The sequence below is a fragment of the Sorghum bicolor genome, chromosome 2, assembly GCF_000003195.3.
Source record: "Sorghum bicolor cultivar BTx623 chromosome 2, Sorghum_bicolor_NCBIv3, whole genome shotgun sequence".
Lineage (NCBI taxonomy): Eukaryota > Viridiplantae > Streptophyta > Magnoliopsida > Poales > Poaceae > Sorghum > Sorghum bicolor.
In genome coordinates, this window is record NC_012871.2 from 5,307,568 (window position 1) to 5,328,255 (window position 20,688).

At 43.6% G+C, this 20,688-nt stretch overlaps 3 protein-coding genes and 1 long non-coding RNA gene across 5 annotated transcripts; 2 read left to right on the top strand and 2 right to left on the bottom strand.

Annotated features, from left to right (window-relative positions):
• LOC8060752 (E3 ubiquitin protein ligase DRIP1) lies at window positions 2,466–5,858 on the bottom strand. Of its 2 annotated transcripts, none has more exons than XM_021452930.1 (8): window positions 5,573–5,858; window positions 5,076–5,172; window positions 4,439–4,595; window positions 3,959–4,288; window positions 3,811–3,884; window positions 3,339–3,722; window positions 3,146–3,261; window positions 2,466–3,067 (listed from the first exon to the last, which is right to left on the bottom strand). In XM_021452930.1, exons 1-8 carry the CDS (start codon window positions 5,820–5,822, stop codon window positions 2,898–2,900), a joined length of 1,578 nt encoding a protein of 525 aa, XP_021308605.1. In that variant the 5' UTR covers window positions 5,823–5,858; the 3' UTR covers window positions 2,466–2,897. The 2 variants fall into 2 exon arrangements, with proteins under 2 accessions (XP_021308605.1, XP_021308604.1); XM_021452929.1 differs by having other exon boundaries at window positions 4,439–4,622.
• Window positions 8,164–11,259, top strand: LOC110433069. The gene is made up of 2 exons (XR_002450466.1): window positions 8,164–8,297; window positions 10,983–11,259. It is a non-coding gene; the product is annotated as an uncharacterized LOC110433069 (long non-coding RNA).
• Window positions 13,867–15,301, bottom strand: LOC8056625 (auxin-responsive protein IAA24). Its single transcript, XM_002461510.2, has 3 exons — window positions 14,883–15,301; window positions 14,473–14,796; window positions 13,867–14,357 (listed from the first exon to the last, which is right to left on the bottom strand). Exons 1-3 carry the CDS (start codon window positions 15,098–15,100, stop codon window positions 14,300–14,302), a joined length of 600 nt encoding a protein of 199 aa, XP_002461555.1. The 5' UTR covers window positions 15,101–15,301; the 3' UTR covers window positions 13,867–14,299.
• Window positions 19,145–20,118, top strand: LOC8056626. Its single transcript, XM_021453326.1, has 2 exons — window positions 19,145–19,627; window positions 19,714–20,118. Exons 1-2 carry the CDS (start codon window positions 19,145–19,147, stop codon window positions 20,116–20,118), a joined length of 888 nt encoding a protein of 295 aa, XP_021309001.1.

Genomic DNA, 20,688 nt, shown 5'->3' on the forward strand with positions numbered 1-20,688 from the left:
AACCCAGAACGAATCAGCTACGCATCTGTTTCGGTAGCACATGGATTTGTTCTTCTGGAACAGAACAGAGAAATTTCAGGAATAATAATAAAGGCAAACTACAATTCTCACATTGCAGAAGTTATCACATCATATGCAACAAAAATGTCAAAATGCTACAGCTCAGGCGTTCTGTTCTGGAGGAATAAGTGAACAATAACCCTCATCTTTCCTTCAGTTTTGCCGGCTATGCGAGACTGCAGTTTTCGTTTAAGCCTGGCACTAGAGCTAAATCCGCTCACTTGTACAAAAACTGAATGAGCATACCATAAAACTGAATGGCCGAACGACTGCCCAAGACTCCTAAAAGATGAATGCCCAAGAGAGTTCTGACAACTGACAAGGCATACAGTAGGTTCCAACTTCCAACCAAACAGGCCTGGAGGTCATGAGAAATCTTCTGAACATCAATGTTCACAGACTCTATATTTTTGTGCAACTTTTGCTGCCAGGGGGTCAACTGCATGTCGAATCCTAGCGTAGTCTTCCCGATTGAGATGCAGGGGCATAACAAGCCTTTGAAGATCGAAGTCATCTCCATGATAGGCACGAAGCCGTATGAGCATGGCAGCAGCCAGGCTGTACGCAGAGAGGCTTGTGGCTACTTCAATGGTTTCCAAAATCTTAGGCAAATGCTCTTTTACCTGTCCCAGAGCATCCATACGAGCCAACAAATGTTGATAATGACCAAGGTTTGTCGTGGCAGCGACGCCTTTTAGTCGAGATATTCGTGCAGATAATGATTTGTGGATGCATCCTTGGATTCTGGTGAGACCATCATTATTTGTCTCCAACTCTGTCATTAGCTTGTTTTTCTCATTGGCAGCTTTACCTAGCTGTTCATTTAACTCTCTTGTATTTGACCTTTCTGCTTCTAATAACCTGCTGTTGACATGGTCAATCTGGTCCTCTAGAACTTGAAGAATAAAAAGATTCTCCATCCATATCGTAATTAGATGACGTTTAGGATATGAGTATGATTACCAAGGGGTGATTAATTAGGGGTTAGATTTCCTGTTTTGCCCTTATTAAATACAGCTGAGGGTGCTATCTGTACAACAATCCAACGTAGATCAGTTGGCCAACACCAACACTTCAAGGCTTGAGACATGAGCTCCATGGTTCAATCCCTGGTAGCTGCGCACTCATGTTTGGGTGAGTTTTTTCGCGCGATCGTAATGCATTACTTAGCACTTGTTTGTTTGTTTTTTTTTTTGCAGTTTTTTTGTTCAGTTCTCATCACTTACGAGCCACAATATCATTGTTTCTTTGCACACGGTTCCGCAAACAAAAGTGCCTGACGGCAAGTACCCCGGCACCACCTCCATGGCGTCCAGCGCGAGCTCCACAGCAACTTCGGCGTGATGGAGTCCGGTGGCATCTGCGACTTCAGCACCACCTCGTCCGGCTCATATGAACCCTGCGCGGCAGAGAGCAGCGGGTCGGAGTCCACGGACAGCAGCAGGCGGCGACCTCCTCTGACTCCGGCCCGATGTCCTCCATGGCGAGCGCCTCCGACTCCGGCGCCACGCCGTCCGCGACAACCAGCACCCGCGCGCCGCCGGTCTCCATAGGATGAAACGAACCAATACAGCAATGCGAACAGGCGGTGCGCGTGCCTGGGTGCTCTGCGAGCGTGCTGACTGCGACAATCTCTTCAGCCGAGGAGTCCGCGATTAATTACGAGGAGACCATGCGAACGGGCGGCCATGCGAACGTGCGGCGTGTGTGCGTGGCTAGGGGTATTCGCGTCCAAAGTCAGCCTCGATTCCGTAAACGACATGTTTTGCCGCACATAGCCTGATCTCCAGAACATCATCAATTTACGATACGGAGGGAGTACATTGTAAGAAACATGAAGAGTTGGTTCAAACTTTATACCTACATTTCAATGTTCGACCTGTGTGCTCCTTTTCAACATCACAGTGAAATTATTCTTCAGATTGCTAAGCTCCGAATTTTTCTCGGCCATCTCCTGTTTTAGGGCTCTATTTTCTCGGAGTGCTTCTCTCTGAGCAGCCTCAGTTTCTTGTGACCGCATGGATTCAAAGGCTGCTGTTGTTGGTGGATGTTTCCCCCGGGCTGCAGTTGTTTTTGCAGCTTTCTGGCCTCCTTTTCTTGCTTGAAAGTTTCCCCTTCTTGTGTTCTTTGTACAAATAAGTGGCGATGTTGAAATAATTACTGATGTTTACATGTGTACTATTAATAAAGTAAACATTAGTATTGTAGTGACCAATTTGTGCATATCTCAATCCTCATGGCAACTACTCCAGCAAAGCTTTGGCTTGGCTGTCAAGCCTCTTGCAGCCTGATGATTCCTAATAATAATAGATCGGAAATAGAGATTTTATACAAAATGTTATATACAGCGGTGCTGCAAATCCACTTCCGTGCAGCAATGCTCCTGTTGGATGTCACTTGTCCCATATACAGATTCTGAATCCACATCGGACCTTGCTTTGCATTGCATCAGTTTCAAGCATAATGGCATTTACATTATCCTGATACGTTCAGCGCAGTCATCAGAATAACTTACTACAGAACAGAACGAACCAACCAAAAACCTTCTAAGAAGCAAGCTACAACTGAACAGAAGGAAACGACACTATACAAAGCTACTAACAGGCAACCTGGGGAAGAAACAGTCTAAACCATCACCTGAAGCTAGACAAAAATAAAACCAAGGTCTGATGCAAACACCAATTATCACCGCCGGACCACTGAGTTGGGAAGTCGCCCAACATCACCCACTGTTTCAGTCAAAGAAGTCCAAAAGGGCTATCAGAAAAAAGATTAGGTCCAAACTCTAAGGATCAGCTGCCTGTGGGGGCTGGTCGTTAGCCATGACCAGCCTATGGCTAACAGATCCCTGACGTGCACCTCGATCCAGGCAGAGCAGCAGAGTTGATCGGCTCTAAGTCGTTAGGAATGGCTTTTGCTGCATCCAAGACCTTACTGACATATCTTCTGTGCTCTTTCCTAGTATACTTCAATTCCTTGTCAAGATGGTCAACTTGATTTTCTAGATCTAGAAAAATTGAAAGGTAGTGTAAGATTTAACTCATGACAGAATATATGAAGGGTTTAAAGAGAGTTAGAACTTTACGTGTCTTCTCTGACTCAAGCATATTGGAATAATATTTGAGTGTAGCTAGCTCCTCACTTTTCTCCAAAATATCTGACATCAGAGCCTGGTTGTCTGCTCTTCCATGTTCCAGTTCCCTGAAATTGAGATCGAGTAATAAGTAAGTTATTGTTCTTAGGGGGGCAAAGTAGCTAAATAATTTTTTGAAACGAACTCCTGAAGTTTGAAAATCTTCTTTTCTAAGGCTTCATTCCGGCTTGCAGTAGTCTGGGCTATTTCAGATTCTCTTTGGAGTCTCTTGTCAAGAACTCTTGTTCTCTCCATAGCAGCTTCCCGTTCATGTTCCACTCTTTGGAGCTTCTTTTCAAGAAGTCCAGTCCTCTCAGCAGCTGCTGCCCTTTCATTTCCCAATTCTCGTTGGAGCCTCTCTTCAAGAATTCTTGTTCTCTCAATAGCAGCTTCTCGTTCATGTTCCAGTTCTCTTTGGAGCTTTTCAAGAAGTCTAGTTCTCTCAGCAGCTGCTGTTCTTTCATTTTCCAATTCTTGTTGGAGCCTCTCTTCAAGAACTCTTGTCCTCTCTCTTTCATTTTCCAATTCCCTAAGTTGTGGTCAAGTAATAAGCATAGAAAATTACACCTATTGTTCAAATGGGAAAACTTGTTAAAGAAAATCTTAAGGAAGCTCACTCTATTGATTTTGTGTTCTCTGCCTTCAATTTGCTTATGTGTGCATCATACCTTCCCATGATTCTTGCATTATTCTGGTATTCATGTTAGAAAATAAGAAAGCCATACTTACTGCTTCAACTATAACTTGTGTAAGAAATGTGTTTACCTCATTGATCAATGTGAGAAAATCTCCCCTCAAGTTTTCATCATCCTGGACAGTTGGCCTTGCACTGGATGAGCTCTCAACCATAAACGAAATATTGGTCATTTGTGCAGTTGGTCCTTGTCGCTGGTTCTCAATATCAGATGTTGCCGGAAGCCTGAAACTCTCTGGGCCCTGCTTGGAGTCTAACTGATTGTGGGCAACCATCTCCTCTAGTATAGGTGATGCTTGCCACACAACCAAGGCTCCAGTCTCCTCAGTAAGACCACATGCTGAGTCAAAGTCTCGACCCTTAGTTCCTGATAGAGCATCTCTTTCGACAAGAGGACGATCCTGAAAAGAGAAGTTGCAGTTTTTCAAGGACTATAAGAAAAAAGAAAAACAATCCTACCTAGGACAATTATGGATATATGATAAAAGAGAGTAAACTAATTCCTAATCTCCCAAACCCTCATCAGCTTCATCGATGACATCAACCACTACCTTTTGTGCCTTACTTTCTGAAGTAGCAGGTGTTAGTGCAGCGCTTCCTTCTGCAGTGATACCCACCACTGAAGAAAGGGTTGATTCAGAGGACACCCTTTCCTTCCTCTTCTTCATGGTGAAAACCTTGCGCCTCTTAGCGGGAAATATCAGTGACCTGATGTGTTGCAGGCTATGATCAGGTCTATCAATTATTAAGAGCAACATGTAAGATTGTGCTCCTACCAGGAAAAGTAAAAATAAGGAAATTTCAAGCTGAGTGCTATATGTTAATCATCTAGTTGAAATAATAGTTCAAAGTGGACAAGTAGAGCATTGGCTATTGTCACAGACTGATGAAAACACAATATTGACATCAGTATATCATGATTTTTCATGATGTGCATCACAAACAATAGTTACCTATTTTACACGGAGGATTTCAGATAAAGTTAATATTGGTAGAGAAAATGTAATTAGGCCAAGTTATTTTGACTGATACAGAAACCCATTAGACGCTAATAAGTACCTACCACCTATCAACCAGCTGGTTAAGCAAAACTGCAGACAAACAACAAATAGGGATAGAAGCAGACAAGACCTTTTCCAAAAAAAAAAAAGAAGAAGAAGAAGAAGAAGAAGCAGAAGCAGACAAGACCTGAGCTTCTCCAATGGATTTCCCAGAAAAATGCCACACTTTGGGCAGCACTCTATGTTGTCTTTCGCAACCTTGTCATATATGCATTTCCTGCAAACTGATCAAACCACGTCGTCATATCAATGGCTGAAGAGTTTACGAATTGCTAGCAACAATGCGATTTTTTTTTTTGTGACAGCGCTAAGCACTGCCATTGAGCAGCTTGATCCTGGCGAAAAAAATATGTGCGCATGGAGAGCAACAATGAAAAATTCTTCTTTTTTTGACAGCACAAAGCAGTGCCATTGAGCAGCTGAGCAACAATGCAAGTTTCTTTCTTTCTTTCTTTTTTGACAGCACTAAGCACTAGCATTGAGCAGAACACCGATTGCAATATCAGAATCGAAAGGGAACCCAATCAGGATAGGCAACCTGCAACAGGGGAAGGGAGGCCAAGGCCATGCCCATCCCCAGCGGCCAGGACGCCCACAACGAAAGGAGTCGCATTTGGAGCTTACAGGCGTGGAGGCACTCGGTGAAGGCGGTGGCGTCGTGGAGGAGTCCGCCGCAGATCCCGCAGCTGACGCGCGGGGCGACGACCGAGGCGCGCACAAGCGACTCCTCCGCACCCGTGCCGCCGCGGCACCCCTCACGCACGGCGCCGTCGCGAGGTGACTGATCAGAGTGCGGGATGGTAGCGCTGTTGGCGGTGTTGGGGCGCGGGCCTGCGGTCGACGGCACCGAGGCTTGCTGAGCTCCCTGTAGCATTGCGGATTCAGGGGGAGCCCGGGGGTAGAGGGGGGTTTTGCGTCGCTGAGACTGAAGGCCTAGGTGGCAACGCCCATCATCGTAGCCAAGTAGAATCTCCCTCTTAATTTAAGGTGACACTGTCCCCAAACAAAAAAAAGGTCTCGTTAGTTTCTGGGTGAAAAGTTTTTATAGTTATTGTTCAACCATGTTTGATATATATATATCGTAAGATTTAATGTGATATGAAAATTTAAAAAGTTTTTAGATTTTAGGTGTAACTAAATAAGACCTAAGGTGACCTAAAGTGGTTCACGTTTAACTATGTTTCTGATGAATAGTTTTCATATTTATAACTCCAAATTAATTTATTATAAAATATGTTTCATAATTAATCTAATAACATTTATTTAATATCATAAATATCTATAATCGGCCAAACTCAAAATAAAACATGATCCTATGCTAGTGCTAGAATTATATTCTTTCTTGTACAGAGAGAGTAGTATATTTCCTCCATCCTAAAAAAGTTGTTGTTTTAGGAATGAATCTAGATATGTGTTTGTCTAGATTCATTTTTAAAACAATGATTTTTTAGAATAGAGGGAGCACTAATCGTTCATTTATTTTAGGTATAGATTATTTATGATTATTAGATAGTATATGTAATCATAAATCTAAATAATTTTGTACTTGTTAAAATTAGTAGCTAATTATTGATTAATAATAAAGATATATAAATCTTGATATTTGTGTAGGGAGAACAAAAATAGATTTGGCTCTAAATTCTCGTATGAATAAAACAACTGAGCATCTCCAACAACTTGATAAAATTCACTCGTCAAATCTTGAGTTATAGCAAGTTGCTAATTTGTTTAGCAAAAGAAAAAAGGATGTGTCTCCAATAAATTGCTATTCTCACTTGGTAAAAATAGAGGATGACAGATGTGACCCGCTCACTTGGTAAAAGAATATGTGTCTCCAACAAGTTGCGCTCGGAATAGCAACTTGGGATAGCAACTTGACAAATCTCGGCAGTAGAAACCTCTGGATAGCAACTTGGGAAATTTAACAAGTTGAGATAATGAGTTGTTGGAGGAGGATTTTTATGCTTTTAGTAAATTTGGTAAGATAGTACGTTGAAATACCAAGTTGTTGGAGATGCTCACGAAGCCAAATTTGTTAATATTTTGTATTAGATTTTTGTGAAGATGCTGGAAAAAGACACATTTTCAGCTTCGACTCTTGTTCTAGCTCCTCCAAGCTCCTTGCAAGGAGATTGGCACGACTCCTTGTAAGAAATCACAATAAACCAAAATCGAAGTTCTATCAAACATGGTCTTAATACTCTGGCGATTCCAATATAAAAATAGCAATAAAAAGCATGCTATTGCTATTGAGAGCTAATTGTCGAGGAGCGGGAAATCTAAGGATGACTTTGTCAAATTGCAAATCGATTTCATCGTTACTTTCCACCTTGTGGCAAGAGCGGATAAAATGACACTGGACTACAATCATTTTAGCTCCATGTTATTGGCATGGGAAGACGATTACACAATCCAACATATTATCATAATAGTCCAAGGTCAGTGAAGCTAATACCTATAGCCTCCAACAGAGTATCTATACGAAAGACCGAATTTGAGTGTCGGGAGAGACATAATCCAAATTTGGTTACCCTCTCTTCTCGAGACCTATTTTTGACATAAAGTGTTGTATTTTTTGAGAAGACTAAAAATAGGTACCGAACCTTTTACCTATAACGTTACCCAAAGGACGAATGAGTCTTGTATTCTAGGGTCACAATTGTTGGAGATAGTCTAATAAGCATCAAATAGGCGAAGTAACCTAGTATCCAGATATTTACCTCTTTTTGCGATTGAGATATTTACGAACTAGCACCAACTCAAACGTCATGTAAATAGTTGCGACTTTTGGAAAAAGGAAATGATGAAGTGGAATATGGTCTTATCATGCATTATACGAAAATCCAAAAAATCACGGTATATATTTTCTCTGTATAGTTAAATACTCGTGCTTGAATGAACATAACAAAAATAATACTCGTTGTGTTTTGATATTACCCAAAAGTTATGTCGCTATTTGCCATTTGAGAATCCTTTTAAAAAAAACTGAAATCGGGTAAATTTGGTTGGCCTAGCTAGCTTCATTGGAGCCGCCTGTCCCGACCGAGTTGGCCTCCGTCATTTGGCCCAACCAACAACCATGCTTGGGCCAGCCGTCTCTCGCACGAATCGGCCCAAACAAAACACTGTCTGTTTCAGGCCGAGGGCAACAAAGCCGCCCGCAGGCCTCCTCGTCCTCGGCTCCTCCGCCCAAACGGGCGGGGGCGGCACGCGGCAGCCGTAGCGAGCGCGGGAAAACACCTCCACAGCCGACTCTGTTTTTCACGGCGGGCGGCGCCTCCACCTCGCGCGCGGGGGCAGGGTGGGAGTGGAAGTCTCCAGCCTCCCCGACAGCTCCGGAGCACGCACGGTAACTTGCGCGCTCACACCAATCTCACCTCGGTCGTTTGTCTCTGGGCGCTGCTCGTACGTGCAGCTAGGGTTTGTTTTTTTTTTTTTTTTGTCAAATGTCGCCTCCTCTGCTCGACGCCGTTTCTGCTGTTAGAGAATCTGGCGTTTCTTGCGCAGGCCGACGCAACGGTTTCCCGAAATGATGCACTGCTTCGTTCGTTAGTTCGTTTGGGTTGGGTTGGATTGGGATTTTTCGTTCGGTTTTGGGGTCGGGCGTCAGTCGTTGCTTGCTTGTTGTTGTTGTTGTTTGGACGAAAATTTGAGATCGATCGAAACTGCAATCCTGACCACTGAACCCAGTGTCAGTTTAATAGAATCAGGCTTGAGTTGTCCCAGAGACCCCAGATTCCCAGTACACTAGCAGTTGAGCGCGAGATTGTTCAGTCATGACACTTGACAGTGTGCGGCGGGCCTCGACTGCTTCGAAGAAGACATGGGGAATTTATCGCGTGACCCAGATCTGTCGGTGATATTAGTACGCGACAAGGCTAGTGACTAATTTGTGTACTACTAGTGCTAGGTCAGCGTAATTGGTGCTTTTGTGCTACTGTGGTGACGTAGTTGTGTAAGGCCATCAGGTGCCCGTCCTTTTCTGACCTGTGATGAGAGAGCTGTCGGTCCTTGACAAAGCCATCAGTGCATACATGCATCATGCGCCTTATGCAGGGCCCAGTGTTTGTGATGCTGTTGTTGAACTTGAGCATGTAGGCAAGCATTTCATATACTTTTTTTTTCAAATTTTTATTCCTCTCTGTCTCTTTGATACTAGGTGTGTGGAAAGGGTAGCATGTCCTAATAATGTTCTTTCTGTTCATTAGGAAGTCAGACTGTTCATCAGTATGTAGCAGCAATGTGTGCCTCGATATTTGAAGAAGTAGAGAGTTTGTCAAATGACATCAGATCTGTCAGTGCTAACAGTGCGCAACAGGAGACTAATTTGTGTACTACTAGGGCATTGTTTAGATCACTCATTCACTCCAAAATCCAAAAACTTTTTAAGATTCTCCATCACATCGAATCTTACGGCATATGTATAGAACATTAAATATAGATAAAAAAGATAACTAATTGCACAGTTTATCTGTTATTTACGAGATGAATCTTTTGAAGTTAGTCCATGGTTAGACAATAATTATCAAATAAAAACGAAAGTGTTACGGTAGCTAAAAACTTTTAACCTCTTCAACTAAACAAGACCTAGGTCAGCGTATCTGGCTGGCGCTTCGCACTACCAGTGTTGATGCAGCTGTGTAAGGCCACAGCTATTGACATGCGAGGAACAGGTGGGATCAGACTCTCATGGGTATTCGCCACAGCTGTCTGTGGCTGACAAAGTTATCAGTGCACATATGCATATCATTCACTTATGCAGGCCCCAGTGTTTGTGACGCTGTTCTTGAATATATATGTAGCACCGTAGCATTTCATATACTTGTGCAAATTTTTATTCCTCTCTTTTAGACTAAGTGCGTGGGAAGTAAGTAATAATATGGATTGTGTTTTTTCTGTCCATTAGAACTTATGTTGGGCTGCTCAGTTACGGCAGTGTGTGCCTCGATCGATTCAAAGAAGAAATAGAGAGTTTATCAAGAAAAGTTAGAACTGTCGGTGATAAAAGCATGCAACAGTACTAATTTGTGTACTAGACCAGCATTTGTGCTGCCAGTGGCGACGTAGTTTTGTAAGGCCATTAGGCATCCTTTCTGAGTTGCAATGAACAGCTGGGAACTGGGATCAGACACTCATGGATATTTTACAGCTAGAGTTGTCTTTGTCTGACAAAGTCATCAATGCATATAGCACTTATGCTGGGCCTAGTGTCTGTAATGATGTTAGTTGTTGAATATTTAGGCTAGCATTTGGTATACTTGCAAAATTTTATCCTTCTCTTTGAGACTAAGGCCTTGTTTAGATGGGGAGTGAAAAGTTTTTGGGTGTCACATCGGATGTTTCATAATATGTTAAAAGGAGTATTTGGATACTAATAAAAAACAAATTACATAGGTCGCGTGGAAACTGCGAGACGAATTTATTAAGCCTAATTAATCTGTCATGAGCATGTGTGGGTTACTGTAGCAGTTATGGCTAATCATAGACTAATTAGGCTTAAAAGATTCGTCTCGCGATTTACAACCAAACTGTGCAATTAGTTTTTATTTTTCGTATACATTTAATGCTTCATGCATATGTCTAAAGATTCGATGTGATGGATGAAAAGTTTTTGGTTGGGGAACTAATAAACAAGGCCTAATTAAGCGTATGAAAAGTAAAATCGAAGGGCTCATCCAAAAGGATGGGCTTTGTGAATTCTTATTGATTCCTGTGTGATTGTTCAGATAAACACAGAATACCTGATATTTTCCCCATGCGTGTTTAGGTAACTCATCATATGTAAGTATAAGCCGTTTCATTCTTTTAGCCACTTGTATTGAATTTTAGGCAATAGGCTTATCTATCTTACCATAGCCCATAGGACCTTCATTATGATATCAGGGTTACCCGTCAGAGCCAAGTGGCTATTCAACAACTAGTGTGGTTGAAAGAAAAGGGAAAAAAATGTCTACCTGATTTACATTTGAATTGAATATATTAAGAAATATGCATTATTTCTTCTGCGGTTTACATTGCCTGTTTTTATCCCCAGGTTTTTTTGTACGAGACGTGGCATTTTGAGAGGATAGTCGGATACAAGGTTTTGAATGCAAAGAGCAACTGTGTTTGTGCAATTATTCTGCAGGATGCATTAGGGCCCACACTTAGTAAATCATGTTTAAGTTTTGGTGTGATTTTATCTCAGCTGTGGTTGGTGTGAATTCAGTGGTCTTGCTGTTCTTAGTTTCTCAGCTTGTGGTATCACTCCATTTTGTTCAGCTTTTATCAAGACAATTTTTTTTTAAAAAAAAAGGAATCATTGATATGTATTTTATTTGTCTTGAAGATACTGGTTCAAGTTATCAAATTGACAATGCCCCTCCATTCTCCAAGTCTGTTATTTTCTATGTTCTGTGTTTAGGCCCTGTTTAGTTCCCCATCAAAAATTTTTTCATCCATCCCATCGAATCTTTAGACACATGAATTTTAGGCTTGTCTATTTTACCTTACGACCTTCATTATGATATAAGGGTGACCTATCAGATCCAAGTCGCTATTTAACGAGCAGTATGGTTGAGAGAAAAGGAAAAAATGTCTACCTGATTTACATTTCAACTGAATGTATTAAGAAAAAAGCGTTGTTTCTTCTGTGGTGTACATTGCCTGTTTTTGTCTCCTGATCTTTTTGTATGACAGTATGAGAGGTGGTATTTTGAGAGGATGGTTGGGTACAATATCTTCAATGCGAAGTGCAACTGTGCTTGTGCAATTATTCTGCAGGATGCATTAGGGCATGCACTTTGTAAATCATGTTTAAGTTTTGGTGTGATTTTATCTCAGCTGCGGTTGGTGTGAATTCAGTGATCTTGCTGGTGGGATGGTAAGCAGCCTTACTAGTTTCTCAGCTTGTAGTATCACTCCATTTTGTCCAGCTTTTATCAGGAGTTTCTCAGCTTGTAGTATCACTCCATTTTGTCCAGCTTTTATCAAGACGATTTTTTTTTGCAAAAAAAAAAGGAATCATTGATATGTTTTTGTCTGTCATGAAGAAGCTGATTTAAGAAATATATAGGGTGTTTGTTTTGAAGAATCAAACCATTCTAGATGAGGTGATGCATCATGAGTCCATTCCTCAAATTTGGTGAAATGATTTCATTCCTCATTATATTAACTTGTGAGGAATAAGGTATGATGCATCAACTCATTCCATTTTGAAACCAAACAAAAGTGAAGAGTGAGAAAATGGACTAACCCATTCCTCAAACCAAACACCTTACGAATTGACAACGCCACTCCATTCTCCAAGTCTATTATTGTCTATTTCCTGTGGTCTACAGCAAAGCCTTGATACAAATTGTCGGCATTGCTCGACAAAGAAAATTAATTCTAGCAGTATCTGAGTGAAGCTAGGTGTACGTTTGTCCTCTGACATTTATGTGCTATTGATCAACATGTGAAGTCTCACCGCACCACTTCTGTGTCTCACAAGCACAGATGTCCTGTGCTATTGGGGACCAAAACTGAGGCTGTCCTCCAGGGGCGCAATTCAAGGCTGGCAAATCGATGTTCCCTTACTGTACTTCATTTCAGGTCATCACTTTATCACCTAGTTTCTGCACATTTCTTGGTTTCAAATTCAGATTGACACTGCATACATACTCCTTTAGCCTTTTCATTTCCCACTGAGGCTGAGATGTTGCTGCCCCAAGCATTTCCTTCTTCTGTGATCTGTTTGAAGGCACTTTTGTAATGTTGCAACATTCTAAGATGTGATCTGTGATCTTGTCGCCACTACACGGCGACACAGCGCTATTCAGTTCCACAGGAACATGATCACCACCTCCACACAATTCCACTGTGCTCAAGACTATGCACGTTACCACCATATGTTCCTTGTTTGAGATGTTGATGCAGTTACAGTACTATCAGTACCCCTCCTCTGCATGACAGCCATCACATGTTCCTGACTGCTGCAGCATTTGATGATATCATAAGATCGCAGATGGGTCAGCTGTCGTTATCCCTCTGGATACTTCCTCCCTGTCTCCCGCTGCACGCGATGGCTCGGCCAGCCGCAAGGGGGTTCCCGGAAGGTGTACACCAACCGTATCATCATGTTCTCTGAACCATCTGTGAGTATTTGCTGACAGATTCGTGTCCGTTTCTCCTCCTGTCCTGCCGCGCTGCATATCATAGAGTATCCTGCCACGAATTGCTCAGCTCCTCGTAGACAGCGTGCGTGGCTTTCTGTGCGTTTGGATTCTTCTCTGGGGCTCTGCTTGATCCATGCCCCCCTGCTTTGTCTGGCAGCCGGCAGGCAGGGATGGTGCCTTATCTTTTCTTTACAGCTTGAAATATGGCCGGGAGTTTGTTGTCTATTACTCTCCCCATCCCATAATCCCATAATAAGTGCACCTCTAATATTTAAAATTTGTTCTAAAATAAGTGCACTTTAGCATTACTTAAAAAAAGTGCACTTTAGCTATAGAATGACCTAGCTCTAGTAGTCTTTTCTACTTTATTTATTCCCAAGGTACAATTACTATATGATAGAACAACTTTTGACAGGAGTATATATATGTAATTTTCTAGTAACACTGATCTCCTCAACAAATTATACAAGTGCACTTATTTTCGGAAGGAGTAGTTAGTTTTCTTCTACTATTTTGAATTTTTAATGTCAAGAACCTTGTGGAAATAATTTTCTTATCATAATTTGTCTCCGAAAAACAGATTTGGAAAAATAATCGTGTTTTTAGCCCATTCAGATCTATTGCTATCTAACCACCCGATCAAAAAAAAAAGATCTATTGCTATCGGACGTGTCTTTCAGTTCTCCAGATCTGAGTTCTGAATAACCGAGCCAATAGTGAGATGGGATGAGAGCTCTTTGATTCCGAAAACTAGATGGGATTAGATAAGGCAGAAGCTTGGTCTGAAAAAATAAACGCTGCGTTGGGACAGTGTTCATTTTGATTTATAGCTCAGGGTAATGACAGGGATTATGCAAAACCTCAGTGACAGGAAAGTAATTTATCTCATACAGAGAGGAGAACCTGTGAAGAGAATTTTTTTTCGAAGGATGTGGAGAGGAAAATGACCAGCTTTAGTCAAATTTCTCATTTCATTTTGCATTTTTTTTACAGCCTTCGCTCATACAAAACATGACTTGAAACAAAACAGCTAGCTAAGATTTATATACACGCCTTCAGAGACCTTTCTCCCTCTTGGATTCAGAAACAAACATCTCTTTGTACAACACTGGAGAGCTCAAGCCACGACACAGCTCCTTCCTCAGGCACGATCTGTGCTCTTCGATCCGTTTCCCATGTCGTGATGTGTCCATAGCCTCTGTTTATGCATCAACGATCACCTGGCCTCAGAGCCCTTCATTATCCTGAGCTTCTTGCATGAGGAGATGAACATACTGCAAGCAAACAGGTGAAATAATCACAATTAGCCTTCTGTTCACCGCACATATATATATCTTCAGATCCACAGAAGTAATTATAACATGCTGATCCAATGATGATGATACTTACTCCCAGGGCACGTCTCCGACGAGCATGAGATCGCCGTCCTTGTCCTCGTACGCGATGGCGTGCTGGTGGTCGCCGCCCTCCGCCGCGGCGGCCGAGAAGGACTTGGTGAAGAGGGCGTCCAGCGCCTCCCTGAGCTCCCTGTACCCCTTGTACATTCTGAGGTCCACCTTCCTGAGGTACGGCGCCCCGTCCATGCTCACCTTCACATACAGCCCTCCTCCCTGCTGCTGCTGCTGCTGGTCGGCCTTCTTGGCCGCCGCCGCCGCCGCCTGGAAGGTGTTCTTCCTGTACGCCCTCACCGGCGGCCACCCGACGACTTGCGCCCTGATGGATTGAAAAGCCAGGTTAGCCCATGAACTCTGCCTCTTGATGCAGGGGATTCTTCTGAAGGAAAGGGGGGTCGCTCTTACTTGGGAGGCGGTGCGGCGTCGTGGTCGTGGTCGAGGTCGAGGTCTGCGGCGGTGGCCGGCGAGCTGGTCCCCGAGGCCTCGCTCCTGGTGTCGTCCAGAGCGCGCTTGGCCCCGACGGAGGGCGACGGCTTCTTCTGCCAGTCGTCGCTGCTGCTGGTTCCCGGCAGGCCGAGGCGGAGCTCGGTGGCGCTCAGGTTGTCGGCGTCGACGATCTCCATGAATGAATCCGAAGAGAAAGCTTGCTTGCTTGCTAGGTAGCTAGATGCCGCGTTCTTGCTGGCTCTTGAGATCGAGAGGGAGAGGAGGATGAGGATGAGTAGAAGATGAGGATGGAGTCGAGGAGAGAGAGGGAGAGAGAGAGATTTGTGTGGAGTTGAAGAGTGCCGGTGAGACAGACAGGGAGGGAGAGCCGTGCCGGTGCCGTGGTTATATAGGGTGGTTGCGACGGGGCTTTCGCGTGGCCGCGTTTTTTTTAAAATGGTGGCGCGTAATAAAGGCGCGTGTCCCGCGGCGGGGACAAGGTGGGCCGGCGGCATGGCCCGATGCCGCTGCCTGGGGCCCCGGCCGACAGGTGGGGCCCCGGAGGCTTGGACGGGGGTCGTGAGGGGAGTGGGGTGGTGGAGATTCCTTGCCGGGCCTGTGGGACGGTTGGGGCCGGAGGCAGCCCATGTGGTGCGGCGGCCGCGCGGGGCCCACATGCCTCCAGGCCATGGGCATGGCCAAGGGGGCGTGTGAGTGGGTCGGGTGGCCAACCGGCGGTGCACGCGTGTTTGCTCTTGCTGGGTGGGCGCGACGCGCGCGCGTGTGCAACGGGTTCGTGGGGGGAAAAAAATAATGAATAAGGCCTTCTTTAGATGAGAGAAGATTTTTGGATTTCGCTACTATAGCACTTTCGTTTATTTATTGCAAATATTGTCTAATTATGGACTAATTTGGATTAAAAGATTCGCCTCGCGATTTACAGTTAAACTATGTATTTAGTTTTTATTTTTGTTTATATTTAGTGCTTTATGCATATGCCGAAAGATTTGATGTGACAGTTAAAAACTTTTTGGTTGGTGGGGTGAACTAAACAAGGCCTAAATAAATAAAACGGTTTCGGGTGCTGGGTGGGTGCGGTGTTCTGTAGGAATAGCAGACTACTAGCAGTATGGTTTGGGCCTTGTTTACTTCCTAGAAAATTTTGTAAAAATTTTCATATTTTCCGTCACATCGAATCTTTAGACGCATATATGGAGTATTAAATATAGACGAAAATAAAAACTAATTGCACAGTTGGGTCGAAATTGATGAGACGAATCTTTTGAGCCTAGTTAGTGCATGATTGGAAAAAATTTGTCAAATACAAACGAAAATGCTACAGTGCGTGTTTTGCAAAATTTTTTGGAACTAAACAAGGCCGGTCAAATTGCTGTGGACGGGGACGGGAAACGGATGTGGAAAATGTGGTGAGATGCTGGGAGGTTTCCCCACATGCCGACATCATCTGTGGCTGGACGGTGCTTCGGCACGGCAGAGCGATCAGGCTTGTCCATCTTATCGCTTGTTTAGGCCTTGTTTAGTTTCGATTTTTTTGGGTGTGTTTGGATTCCTCCATATGGGTGAGCCAGGCCAGCGCGATGCAGCCAGCCGATGTTTAGTTTCCTGGACCACCCCACCAACCAGTCCCTGCCCGTGCAAACAGCCCCCCTCGGCCAGGCTCGGAAGAATCGTGGGAGGCGAGCGTTTCCATCGGGCCAGGCTCTCGCGGTGCAGCTCCAGGGCGCGCGTGGGGTGAAAACTTGGCCGGCGGGAGCTCGCGCCATCTCGCTAGGGTTACCGCCCCTTTTCCCGCCATTCACCGCCTATATATCACCTCCCCCGCCGCCTTCCTTCTCGGTTGGTCTCCATTCGCTCAGCTCGAAGCCTCCGTCAGGTGTTCATCTCCTCTTTTCTCCACTTTTCTTTGTCGTTGTTCATCGATTGAAGCCGACCTAATCTTCTTCCTCCATCGTTGTTTTGCAGCCTCCCTTGTTCTAGATCTGAGCGCATGCACAAGTATGTGTCTTCATGATTTCGTCTCCATTTTTGTTGTTCTTGTAACCCTAGTAACCAATTTCATCTCACTTGTTGCAGGCTTTCCAGATCTGTCGTCCTTTCTCTGTCCGTCTGCTTTTGATTGTGGTGCTACCGCCAGATCTGTGTGGTATAAGCATTTCTCCTTCAACCCCCCCCCCTTATTCTTCTTATACTTCGATATTTTTGCATGGATGATGTCGGTGCTGTGTATATCTAGATCTGTGAATGAAATATACTTCTGAGCTCATGTCCAAGTCAGTGATGATGGTCTTTAGATCTAAGCATTTGTCCAATGCCAATGATGATTTTCCCGTGCTTATTCATATTATCTTTGAAACAATGTGAGCACTGTCCATTGCTAAAGATTTTTTTCCATGCCTTATTGTCCATTGCTTTGTTGTTTGGTTGTGTTCATTGTACCTGTGTTGCTTTGGTAGATGGCTTTGGAGGACCAGCGACGATTGTTGATTGCTCGGGCTGCTGCTCTTATCACTGCTATGTACGCCCTCTTGTTTGCTAGGCTTAGAATGCATCATGAATCTAGGCCTCAGATAACTTATGGTCCTCTGAGAATCATGGACGAGGAAAGACAAAAAAAACTTGGATTTAATTTACAACTATAATGATGTAGAGTGTGTGAGCATGCTCCGTATGAGAAGAGCTCCTTTTTTTAGGCTATGCCAACTGCTTAGAGAAAGAAACTTGCTCACAGATAGCTTGCATAGTTGTGTAGAAGAGCAAGTAGCAATGTTTCTTCATATTGTTAGCCATAATCAACGCTTTAGAGTTGTTCATGTCAACTGGAGAAGGTCCATTGAGACAGTGCATAGATATTTTAAAGAGGTCTTGTATGCCATTGGCGAACTGAGGCAGGACTTGATTAAAGCTCCATCTAATGAGACACCACTTAAAATAAGCAACAGCCCAAGATGGTACCCATACTTTAAGGTAATGAACAAGCCATCGAGTTTGTAGGATGTTTCCCCATTTTTGGATACATATTTAGTAACATCTAAATGTTGGGTTTGGATGTAGGATTGTATTGGGGCAATAGATGGGACTCATATCCATGCTAGGGTCCCGGCAAGGATACAAGCAGCATTTAGGGGTAGGAAGAACCACCCCACCCAAAATGTTCTTGCTGCTGTTGGCTTTGATTTGAAATTTACCTACGTGTTGGCCGGCTGGGAGGGTTCAGCACATGATGCTACCATCCTTGCTGATGCACTAGAGAGGCACGATGGGTTAACGGTCCAACCAGGTAATCAACTACATTAGCTAACTACTTAAAATCTGTCAATGCAGAAGACTCAACCTAATACATGTGTGTACTTGTTATAGGGAAATTTTTACCTAGTAGATGCTGGATATGCTTGCAAACCTAGATTTCTCCCACCTTATCGTGGCACTAGGTATCATTTGAAAGAGTACAGTAGGAGGAACTACCCCACCAACCCAAGAGAATTGTTTAATTTGAGGCATTCAAGTTTAAGAGTAACCGTTGAAAGGGCTTTTGGTGCTTTGAAGAACCGTTTTCGTATCATTGACAACAAACCATTTCATCCCTTTAGGACTCAAGTAAAGTTAGTGCTTGCTTGTTGCATATTGCATAATTGGATCCTTGGACATGGGGTTGATGAGGTTATTCCTGAGGAGTTCTCTTGGGTGCCCAACAATAATGGTACTGATGACCATCTGTTGCATGGGGATGACAATGCTGCTTGGGCTCATACCAGGGATGAAATTGCTAATCACATGTGGGCAAACAAGGGAAACTCTCGCATCTAGTATGTACTGCAATGTGTTTGTTCTATGTACTCGAGCTTATCTGTTGGTGTTTGTAATGAATAACAATGTGCAATGATGATTTATTTTGAATTCTGTTGAGGCATTGGACAACATGCTATGATGTTTTGTTTTTGAGCTACTCTTCTTTTGAGGCATTGGACAAATACAATGATGTTTTTTATGATGCTACACCTTACCTGAGGCTATGGACATGAGCAATGATGATTGTTTTTGTATTCTAATAAATCTAAGGCTACAGGCATGTGCAATGATGATTGTTTGTATTCTAATAAATCTGAGGCTTTACACATGTGCAATGATGTTTGTCTATTACTCTAATTTACATGAGGCTTTAGACATGTGCAAAGATGATTGTCTCTTATTCTGAGTGGGGTGTCCTGCTAACTAATTAGGATATGGCTGAGGACATGAATGTCCCGGATGAGCTTGTGTTCCCTGGCCTTGTTGTCGATGTTGATGCTTTGCCTGGTCAGAATGGTGTTGGTGCTGGTGTTGCTGGTCAGAATGGTGTTGCTGGTGGTGTTGGTGCTGGTGTTGGCGCTGGGGCTGGTGTTGGCGCTGGGGCTGGTGCTCAAAGGAGTGCCATGAGGTGGACAGATGTGAGCTCTGGCTTTATCCTTCGCCGTATGTGCCAATTGATTGCAACTGGGGTGAGGACAGACAAAGGGTTCAAGGAGGTCCATCTAAATCAGGTTGCTAGGGCACTTCAAGAATTTAGTGGAAATGAGGTGACTGGTACACAGATCTACAACCACTTGAGGAAGTGGAGGCAGAAATGGATTAAGATCTCCAAACTCAGGGAGCTTAGTGGTGCTTTGTGGAATGAGGAATGTTCCATGATCATGCTTGAAGAAGAGCACTACAATGGGCACATCAAGGTATTGTCTATGTGGTCTTAATCTTGTTAATGCATAGAACAAGTAGGTGTATCCAAGTAGATGACACATTTTTTATGTAATACCAGGCACACCCAAAAGATGCTGAATATCTTAACAAGCCCATTCAGCACTTTAAGGAGATGCAAATCATCTTTGGCAATGGCCAGGCAACTGGCAAATATGCTATGGGGTCTAATGAGGCTCTGGACACTCCCTCTGATTTTGCTGAAAGCTCACTGAAGACTGAGGTCACTGAAGATACTAGAGGTGGGAAGATAGAGGGAACTGAGCCAACTAAGTCTGAACCAGGTGCTGGAGGTAAGAGGAAGAGGTCAGTGTTGTCTGAGGAGGATGTTGTCCTCTTAACTGGGATGACTCAGGCAGTTAACAATGTTGCTGACGCCATTCGTGAAACTAAGGTTGAGGATTCCCACCTTGATTTGTATGATGCTGTCATGTTTATGCCTGGGTTCAGTGATGAGGCACTGTGAAAGCCCAAGTTTGGTTTTGGTAATTAATGACACCAAGTTGCTAATGCCTTGTGTTTAAGTGATTTGAGTTAGGCATAGCAACACATGTGATGAAGGTGCATGGTGGCATAGAAAGGTGGCCACATGATCACAAAGGGATGAAGCATAAAGTGAAGATCATGGTGATAGACGAGGAACAAAGTGATCAAGGCAAAGGTATAAACATAGGGTTTTACTTTTGTCGGTCTAAGATGAGTAGAGAAGTGATTGATCAGGTTTAGGATAGATAGCTGACTATCAAGAGGGGAAATCACGGTCATCTCTCGAATCAAGTGCTACTAGGTCCATATCTTGAGCATATGCATTAGGATCTAGTAAAGTGCTAACTTAACTCCTTTGGATAAAAATGTTTGTGAAAAGCTAACACACTTGCACTTTGTTGGTGGACACTTGTTGGTGTTAGCATATTTTCAATGGAGGTGGAGTTCCTAGGGTTGAGAGGGGTTTGTCGGCGCTTTTGAGAAAAATAAGTGTATATTTTCTATTGCGCCGGTGGGAAATTTGGAGAAGTCGCGGGAGTGTTTTCTCAGT